Source organism: Crocodylus porosus, unplaced genomic scaffold, assembly GCF_001723895.1.
Source record: "Crocodylus porosus isolate Cpor-Errol unplaced genomic scaffold, CroPor_comp1, whole genome shotgun sequence".
Taxonomy (NCBI): domain Eukaryota; kingdom Metazoa; phylum Chordata; order Crocodylia; family Crocodylidae; genus Crocodylus; species Crocodylus porosus.
In genome coordinates this window covers 157732248-157742875 of record NW_017728906.1, presented here as the reverse complement: position 1 = coordinate 157742875, position 10628 = coordinate 157732248, and the positions used below count along the sequence as shown (strand labels likewise).

The following is a 10628-nucleotide window of genomic DNA, read 5'->3' as shown; positions in this document are numbered from 1 at the left end:
AAGAAAAAAGGACAGTGATCTGAAACAAATCACTGTCCTCTGAAATGCCCAAATCTGAAACTGAATCAAAACACAGCCGTTTCGCACAGCCCTATGAACTATACAGCCTTACGTCAGATTAAGGCACCACACTCCAGGGTTAAGTAATTTATGCCAAAGTGAGGAGCTGCTATATGCCAGTGTTAGTTATATCAGATTTTATACTTTATCTCACTCTTCTACTAGTGTTCCTCCTGGAATAGCTGTTGACATTCAGTATAAACTGGCTCTGGGAATGGTTCAGATGACTCACCATGATTTGAACTATTCCCAGTCACCAGTGCAGTCAAGCAGGGCTATGTGTTGACTCCAACCCTCTTTAGTATGATGGTCTCTGCCATTCTTAAAGATGCCTTTCTTGACTGTGACATTGGGAGTGACATCAGATACCAAAATAATGGAAAGTTCTTCAATTTGAGGAGACTACAGGGAAAGACAAAGTTACAGGAGATGACTGTTCATGATTTTCTATTTGCTGATGACTGTTCCCTGAATGCCAAATCTGAATCTGACATGCAGTGGAGTATGGACCATTTCTCTTCATTGTGTGACAACTTTGGTCTCACAATCAACACTAAGACAGAAGTGATGCACCAGCATGCACCAGGGAAGTCTTTCTTAGAGCCTACCTTCACAGTGAATGGCCAAACCCTCCAGGTAGAGGACACGTTCACCTATGTCAGCAGTACACTGTCATGAGCAGTTCCCATCAATGATGAAACCAATGCCAGAATTGCCAAAGCAAGAGTGGCTTTCAGCAGACTAGGAGCACAGAGGCATCAGTCAACAAACAAAACTGATGGTCTACAAAGCTATTGTGTTCTGATGTATACATGCAAAACCTGGATGGTGTACAGATGCCATGCTATGAAGCTGAATTACTTTCACATAGGCTGTCTGAGGAAACTTATGAGGTTAAGGTGGCAAGACAAGGTCCCAGACACTGAGATTCTCACACGGGCAGGCATTTCAAGCATCCACACTCTGCTGATAAATTTGCAGAAGGCCAGAAGCAACATTTCAAGGACTCCCTCAAGTCATCCTTGAAACATTTCAATATTGACCCAAAGTCTTGTTAAGATGTTGCTCATGATCATTACACCTGACAAAGCCTCATTCATACTGGAGCTGCAGTCTATGAGTGTAGGAGAACTGCTGAGGCAGAGAAGTGCAAACAGCATAAATCTCACAACAGCAGCACATCCTGTTAATTAAGCAATCCAAAGCAGCATCTCTTCCTCAGTGTGCCACAGAGAGTTCAAAGCACAAAATGGCCTGATCAGCCTCTCACATGCTCACAGAAAGGAAACCAACCGACAATGTATGTCATGCTCATCTTTGAATGTGAAGGGCAAACCACAACAACAAACTGGGTCCTCTGTCAGCTGTTAGTTAGCTGGTGTAATAGCTTCTACATTGGGCACTAATTTATTCCTTACTAGGTGCATCAACACAAAACACTTAATTGCACAACAGCATCGTTTACTGTGCAGTAAGCATGTGGGTCAACACATGCTTATGCTCACTGTGCAATAAAACCCCCTAATCATAAGTAAATTTGATGCCTGCAGATGCAGGCTTCAAATTTACTCATTATTAGTTACTGTACCGTAACACACATGTAGATATGACCTGAGAGCAATTTTGCTCCCAGGTCAGCCCTACCAGGAGGGGGTCAGCCTGAGGGTAGCCCCAGCGCTCCTGCCCCAGGAATGGGCTGCCTCTATGACCAGGCCTTTAAAAGAATGCAGGCATTTTGAGCCCTGAGGCATATCAGCAGGCAGCCTGAGGTGACTCCAGGCCCTGTGTCTCCCTGGGTAGGCTTCAGGCTAGTCTTACCAGTCTATGCGCACCCCAACACTGCTGCCTGGCATCACAGTACCACGTGCCTGCCAGGCCCACACTGTCCAGGTCTGCAGGCTGTTCCAGGCTGTTGCAAGCTGATGCAGGTTCCAGCCAGGCCTGCCAGCACCCAGACCCAGCTGCAGGCAGCTTTACACTGCACTGCCAGAGCCAGTTCCACCTGCCCACAGCCCACCCCTAGCAGCCTGCCCTGAGCCCGCAGCTGCTGCAAGGCATTGCCTCAGCTGTGCAGCTGTCAGTCCCACACTGGGCCCATGCACTGGACACTGAAGGCAGCTTCCAAGGCCCAGCAGCAGAGGGACAGCCATGTAGAGGCTCACAGAACTGGCTCAATGGCCTTATTATTGCTAATGCCCATGCCCATGCTTGTGCCCACCACCTGGGGCCCCAGCTAGTCCATGGAGGAGACTGGTGATCTCGAGGTACCATGGGGCAAGGCAGAGGTGCAACACCAGTTAAAGCAAGGCAGGCACCCTAACACCCATGTCTATGTGGGGCTGTCAGGATGTGGGAGGGTGAACAAAGCTGGCTGACGCAACAGTGCTGCATAAAGATCAAGGCCTTGCAGGCACAGTGGGTGGCCATCAATGACCACAACCATCAGTTAGGGAGTGCCTGTAAGTCCATGACCTTAATGCAGCAACTGATGTATAACTTTGTATCCCAGGACTCAAGCTGCAGCCGTGCTGTGTATCATAGCATGGGTGGCTTACCAGAGTTCCCACCCTGTCCTGCTGTAGGGCTGCATGAGTCAGGGTAGGAGAGGGTAGGTGGGGTCCCTGATGAGGAGGGGCAGGATAATCATGGCACCCAGCTGTGGGTCCAGCATCCCCAGCGCAAAGCATCCACTCTCCACCAGACCCAGCAGCCTGGAGCTCCTGAACATGCAGGCATCATGGGTGCTGCCCACCCAGCTGATGCTCACATGTGTGAAAGCCACACAGTAGTCCACAACAGCCTGGAGCCCTATGGAGTAAAGGCCTCTCCAGCTGTAGTAGGGCTGGTTGCTGTGGGGCAGGCAGGTGATGAGGATGTGGGTCCTGTCCAGGGCCCTGATGTACTGAGGAAATCTCAAGGCACAGAACCCTGCCACCACCACCAGGTGTCATGCACATGGAGCACAGTGTCCCCCAGCATGTCCTAGAGGGCACCACACACCTCCAGGATGGCCTCCCCAGGGGAGGCCTTGCCCATGCCAAACAGATGGCTGATGTGCTGCAGGCTGGTGGGCTTGACTATTTTGAACAGGCTGAGGGCCAGCCAGGTGTCTACGGTGGGTGGTGGCAGCATGACAGTGTTCCGCTGCTCCAGGTATAGCCAGAGCTGCTCCAGAACATCCCCAGAAGGTAGCCTGGAACATCCTGAAGGCCTCCAGCCACTGCTTAATCTTCCAGGTGTGCTGGACGATGCTACCACCAACCCTCACTGGCTTGGCAGCCCCAGAGGTAATGGGGTTGGAGGTCAAGGAAGGTGATGGCAGTCTCAGTAATGGCATTGCAGAGCCTGCTAGCAGTGTCCCTGCTAGGGTCTGGCCAGGCAGTTGGGGTTGAGGCAGCACGTGCACACAGTAGCCTGGCAAGTATATGTTGCACATGAGGGAGGTGGGCAGGACCACATGGTCATAGGCCAGGCAGCGGTTGGTGCTGTGGGCCAGCAGGGCCAGATCAGTGGCTTGTAGGAGCCGAGGGTGCTGGTTGTCACTGCCAGGGCAGAGGCTGGAGCAGCCATAGCCCAGAGAGGCAGCAGCAGCAAGGAAAGCACTGCCACGTGCTGTCCCTGCACTGGTTACACTGCTGCAGACCAAAGAACAGCGAGTGGGGCTGGCTTTTGAGGATGGCTGCCAGCTGCTGGCAGCTACAGCCAGAACCTGGAGCTCCCTCGGGTGCTGGCAGGGGCCCACTGCAGGAGAGCGGGAACAGATTGGCAGCAGATTGGCTCGCACTTTCCTGCACATGTGGACACTTGCCTGGCACCATTTACCCATGAGTAAATTACTCATGACTAAACTGGTGTCATAGCAAATGCATATGTAGACATGCCCGCTATGGAGCAAAATCTGTGATAAATTATTCCATATATTGTGTCATATATATGTGAACTTAGTAATAAAATATCACATGAACAATTTTTTAAAGTGTTACAAACTTTTCTGAGTAATCTCTTATATTTGCCATCATCTTTCAACTATTTTTCTGCTGCTGTTACGGAAAAAGGAGATTTACTGGCAAGATCTATTGATGCCATCTTAGAAAGGGCTTTATGTGCATAAGCAGAGTACAGAAACTTGTAACCCACTGGCAAGATGGATGGAGACCATTTTGGTTTTGCTAAAGCAAATTCAGTACCAGGGAAGTTAGGATTCTAGTAATTTTCTTCTTTTTTTCCTTGACCCTTAATGAAAACTAGGTTATCATGGTTCTGCACTTGAAACATCTTTATCTTTTGGAACAATGATAACTTTGAATGAGCTAAACTAACCACAACTATGCCAAAAAAGTTAATGTTTTGTGAACCAGATACCAATTTCTCTCCATATATTTTACACTAATCAAAGTCCTACGAAAGTGAATAGAAGCATACTTGGTTATTTCGATTTCAGTACAGAGTTTGTAGAGTGAAGATAATAGAAGACAAATACAATTTGGAGAGGCAATACCTGGTAAAAATGCTATGATTCCTATATCATGTCAAAATAACATAAATCTGTAAATAGTTTAGGTAACTAGCCTAAAAATCAAAATATGCTAGGTGCATGACAGAATCCATTCTTTAGGACAGTTTTAAGCGAAAATATTTTAGAAGTCCTTGCAAAATTTGAATGGACACCAGATTCATGTTTAAAACCCACATTTGCATTCAGCACTTGAGCTTATAGCAACTCATCTTTTGTTTGCAAAACCAGGGGTATAATGATGCAGATGAGTGAAGCCATTACACACACAGGGGTAGCAGCTACTTCTAGTTGCTACTGCACTGCCAAAGCAACTGTGTGGCTTTAATGGCAGTTGTTTTTTCATGCTCCCCCTAAGTTGGTTCCTGGTATGGCTGCTCCAGCCACCCCACCCTAGATATGCCACAGTGCAAACATGTTTAGAAGAGGCATATATGACTTTTAATAAATTTGACTCTAATTGTATGACATTACTACAACACAGGCAGAAGCCATCACTAATGATTTCTTCTACCTGTTTGTTCCCTTTTTTTCTTGTACTTCCTATGGGTTCAGGATATAAACTTCTACTGTGTGTTCTGGGGACCCCTTAGCATAAGACAAAATGAATAATAAAACTGATCACAACAAGTGAAATGGCTACCACACACAGGGACACACCATAGTCTCTGTTGCGGGGTGATGAGTGACTCTTCTTCAGTTCCTAGTGAATGTTTTTATTTATATTTTAATAATATAGGACACCAGTCACCAATTAAAAAGAAACATACTGTTTAATTTTAAAAATACTTATTTTGACTAAGACAATAAATCACTTTTTCATTTATGAAAATACTATCAGGTTTGTATCATACAATTGAATGTCTATGTATTTGTATAAAATCATCACTTGGGCCCCCCAAACTCTGAAATGATCAGAGAACCTCTCTTAGATTCACCTTTAAAATATTTTTACCAGATTCTCATTTTCTGAGTATTTAGGGATTATTTTTTCCTTTCTGAAGTGTTCTTGCTCTTAGCAAATACAACTGTATTGAAGGCAGAAGCAGTTGAACATTAAAGTGCATAGATTGTCCACATTTGGGAAAGCAAATGTTTAGAAAAGCACTACTTCTTCTGATTATGGATCATTTTGGACTAAATGGTCATCAAAATCTAAGAAGCTATAACACTGTGTTTTCTTGTAAGAAAGAACATGTTTTGTACAACTTAAAAAATAAACTTAAAACTTAAATATTGCCATTAACGGTAATAGCTATATGCTGGGAAGTAATAACTAAACAAACAAATAGGGCAATGTTTTATAGTGTACAGTAATTCGTATTTTTTCAATAAATAAATAACTTATGCTTCAATTTATTTTCATGACTCTTGAAGCAAATCAAGTATCCAGCACTTTAAATAATAGTGTTCTAACAATTTAAATAATTGTTTTGACAGGAGTTACTCATGATTATTATGGTGACCATTATCTTTAAGGAACCTAGAAAGTTGAGTGAAGGCTTACACGTTTGTTAAGTTACTTTTTATTTGCATAGAAAAATATTTATCATAGGAGTTAACTATCATACGAGAGAAATTGCATTTGTTTTAATTGAAAAAGATAGCTAAAAAGTTTCTGTGGGTTATTGCAACAGTACAAGAATACAAGATGCTTCCATTTATTAAAAAAATGTAAAACAAATTGTGAAAGCTAAAGCACGCTACAAAACAGAAGGTTCCTCTATTGTCTTTCCCTCACTTAATTGTTACAAGTTCATGTGCCACAGTTGAATACTATAAAGTGTAATTCTGCATTTGCTAATAACTTTTAAAACATTCCCAAGAAAAAGCACTATGCAAAATATATATATTTGTAAATGCTCCCTCCCATATCACAACCTTGTTATATAATCACCCTGCTCAACTGCCTCACGCTTCATATCTGAGTCACTACTAACATCCCATTCTTTGTCAAGACAGTCTTTTTGTGGGGAAGTGCCCGAGTCCTGTACCTCTGTCTTCTCATTGTCTGAAGAACAAGCATTCTCTTCACTCTGTGAATTCAAAGTCTCACTATTATTTTGCTTATTTTCTGTTAACGTGCACTTTTCATTGAGACTTTGGACACTTAATTCACAACTCATGGACAGTTTTTCTTCTTCCAGTTCAGTGGCTTTCTCACATTGTTCTTCTACTTGTTGAAGTGAAACTTCTTCAGAAACGGTGTATATTTTATTCGTACTCTGCTCTGTAGAGTTTGTTTTTGATCGTCTATGAAATAACCCAAAGTTCTTGATATCTGTTACAAAGTTCACCCTCTTTTGTTTCTCCTTGGTGGACTCAGGCACTATCATTGCAGAGCCATTGCTCACGTTATGTGCCTGAGAGGCAATGCTGGCTGAACGCGGATGAATCATTGTAGTTATGTCAAAGAGGCTGAAGTTCTTCTTCTTCACTTTCTGTTTTCCTTCGCTCTCATTTTTCTCCTCAGTCTCTGACAAGGACGCAGCTTCTTTGTTGCCTTTTGAAGTTTGTAGATTAGATATCTTGTTTCCTTTTAACAGACCCAGGACTTCAAAACGAAAGCTGGAAATATCTTGTTTTAATTCCTAAAAATTTGGAAGTAACAGGAAATAATTATTACTTTGGAACCTTTTGGCTTCTACAGATTGGTACTAAACAATCCTGATTTTTAACTAAACAGTTATAGATAAACTTTGAAAGATGGATACTTCAGTGTCTTTGCAAACAGTGGGAGAAAGAAAAGTGAAACACAAAAGGAGAACATGACATCACTGACAGGTGATGTAAATTACCCCAACTCATTCACATAAATCCCTAGTTGTGATAGGGTGAGAACTCTGCATTTAACTGTGCCTAGTTCATTAGACTGTGTTACCCCAGTATAGATACAGCATTTTCAGCATTTCAGTTTCAGAATTTTAAAATATGAGCTACTTTCAAAGTAGAAAGTCACATAGGAACTTGCTGTGTTAAGGATTTTAGTAAGTGAGTGAGATAATATTGGTAGTGGAGGGATTGGGGCGTGGGAGTGCCTAAGGGTGAATAGCACAATGGTGACCTAGTAGTTGTGGTGGCTATGAACACTGACCCCACACAAGTTTCATCAACAAAATCTTCAAGCCATATATGTATTTTGTAGTGAAGTTAAAATTATTCAGGTGTAGAAATATGCCCATGTGGCACTGGAAATCCAAACACTCTTCCACACTCCAACACCAGTTTGGCACTCCTTCACACACAAAAAAACTCTTAGCTAGTTGCTTAAGCTGACTTGGAGGAAAAGACCTGGTCACCATCATCATTGACAAACTCTTGATTCAAAGATGATCTCTCCCATGGGTCACTGATGGATCTTGATGGATCTTGGGTCCCTCAAGGCTCTGTCCTAGGGCCTATACTATTTAACATCTTCATCAATGATGTGGACATTGGTGTCAGAAGCAGACTAGCCAAGTTTGCTAACAACACCAAACTCTGGGGTAAAGCATCCAGGCAAACTCTGGAGGGTGATCCAGGCAGATCTAGACAGACTTATGAAATGGGTGGATGAGAACCTGATGATGTTCAACACTGAAAAATGCAAGGTTCTTCACCTTGGGAGGAAAAACCTGCAGCATCCTTATAGGTTTGGTAGTGCTATGTTGGTTAGCACTACAGATGAAAGGGACTTGAGGGTCATGATTGACCACAAGATGAACATAAGCCTTCAGTGTGATGCTGAGGCTGGTAAAGCGAGCAAAACGCTGGTTTGCATCCATAGATGCTTCTCAAGCAAATCCTGGGACGTCATTGTCACGTTGTACTCGGCTTTGGTGAGGCTGCAGCTGGAGTACTGCATCCAGTGTTGGGCCCCACAATTCAAAAAGGGTGTGGAGATGCTTGACAGGGTGCAGAGGAGACCCATGTGCATGATTAGAGGTCAGGAAAACAGACCTTACGAAAACAGGCTGAGAGCCATGGGGCTCTTCAGCCTGGAAAAGCGCAGGCTCAGGGGTGATCTGGTGGCCACCTATAAGTTTATCAGGGGTGACCACCAGTATCTGGAGGAACATCTGTTCACCAGAGCACCCCAAGGGATGACAAGATTGAATGGTCACAAACTCCGCTGCGACCGATTCAGGCTGGACATAAGAAAGAACTTGTTCACTGTCCAAGACCCCAAGGTTTGGACTTCCACCGGAGGCAGTTCAAGCACCTATTTTGAATGTCTTCAAGACACATTTGCATGCTTATCTTGCTGGGATCCTATGATCCCTGCTGACTTCCTGCCCCTGGGGCAGGGGGCTGGACTCAATGATCCCCCAGGGTCACTTCCAGCCCAAATGTCTATGAAATCTATGAAATTACTTAAGAGTCCAATCTTTGAGCCACAGATCCGTTCACAGAAGTTGCAGTTCTTTCCACAGGGGAAAGTAGACTGCAGGCTGGGATTCCTTTCATTTTCTTTCCTCCACTCTCTCTTTTCTGCTTTGAGGGGAATACACTTTAACACAAAACAAGCTGCTACTTGGTTGAAGTTGCAGCACTATTTGTTGGCAGCCAGCTCCTACAACTCTTGATGTTGGCATCTGTTTTTCTGAGGTAGGCTTCCAATGTGTCCTTGGAGGATTTCATTTGGGCATGGTGAGATCTCAAGCCATAACTAAGATAGGATTAGAGCACTTGTTTTGGGAGTCAAGAGTCAGACATCTGCACACAATGTCCGGTCCAGTAAGGTTGGTGCATGGATCACTGTATTTGCATGGCCATCTTCCCATTTGACATGGAGGATTTTCTGGAGACATCATTGGTGATACCTCTCCATGCTCTTGAAATGACGATAGTAGGTCACCTACATTTTGCAGCTGTAGGGGAGAGTGGGGATGATGACTGCACTGTAAACTTGGATCTTGGTGTCTTTCCAGAAATCATGATGAATAAATACTTGTTGAAGCAATTTTCCAAAGGAGGCACTTGTACACACCAGATCCCGTGCTGGATATCCTCATCAGAGTTCTCTCTCTAAGAAAGGTAGCTACTGAGATAGGGGAAGTAGCCAACTACTTCCAGGTTACCTGATGGTACTTTGTGGGGGAAGAAGAGTGCGTTTGGTGTTTGGTGTTTCAGAGCAAGTGGGATGTTCATAATGGATCTGACAAGATGGTCATGTGACACAAACATCCAATCGATCACAGGTTCTAACAATAACATAGTTCAGGAGGTGCCAGTGCTTAGAGTGAAAGTACCTCTAGGTGGTCTTGTATTTGTCACTCTGTAGGAAGATGGTGTTCATGATGACAAGACCGTGTCCTACACATTTGTTCAAGATAAGGATGCCACTGGATTTGCTTTTTCCTTTGCCTCCCTTCCCAATAGTGCCACTCCAGAGTTCTGGGTAATGTCTGATTCTGACTAAGGATAACGATCTTATCCTCATTGTATTAGTCAGAATGTGGTCATGGTTGGAGTAGAACTGTTCTATGACATTATCATTAGCATCAAGCATTGGGACATATGCACTGATGACGGTGTATTGTTTGTTTCTGACCTCAGGACAGAAGGGCATAAGACATTCATTAATACCCACAGGCAGTTCCATAAGTTTACTGATGAGCAGATTCTTGATGGCAAAGCTGACACTGAATGCATCTATCCTGGGCTGGTTTTCCAACTCAGAAGAAAGTGTAGCCTCCACTCTCTTCCCTCACCTGGCACTCAATCAGTCATCTTGTCTCACTCATCTGCAAATGTTGATGTTGTATCTTACTAGTTCCCTAGAGATTATGATAATTCTTTCTGGTCATTCATGGTCTTAGTTCTATATCAAGGTGCAAATGTTCCATGTTGTGAAAATCTTTGTCTTTTTATAATGTTTTCAACCTCAGAGAGAGTGATCCCACTGAATGTGGTTACCCAGCCATGAGCAGGTAAAATAGCCTAGCTTTAGGGTACCTTTTCTAGCCCCTTCACCATGCAGGGTTATATATACATAAAAGGACTGTAAAAGATTAATGTAATTGAATGCACATGAAATTCTGCATGAAGTATATGTGTAATCAAATAGGCCACA

At 43.7% G+C, this 10628-nt stretch overlaps 1 protein-coding gene across 1 annotated transcript in view; it reads right to left on the bottom strand.

Moving 5' to 3' along the window:
• Positions 1-5327: 5327 nt before the first annotated feature.
• The window catches only part of TRPC4 (transient receptor potential cation channel subfamily C member 4), a 227405-nt gene continuing 222104 nt past the window's right edge, over positions 5328-10628 (bottom strand). Inside the window, exon 11 of the mRNA XM_019530026.1 lies at positions 5328-7164. Within this exon, the coding sequence (XP_019385571.1) occupies positions 6448-7164 (717 nt within the window). The 3' untranslated portion in view covers positions 5328-6447. The remainder of the gene's footprint in view (positions 7165-10628) is intronic.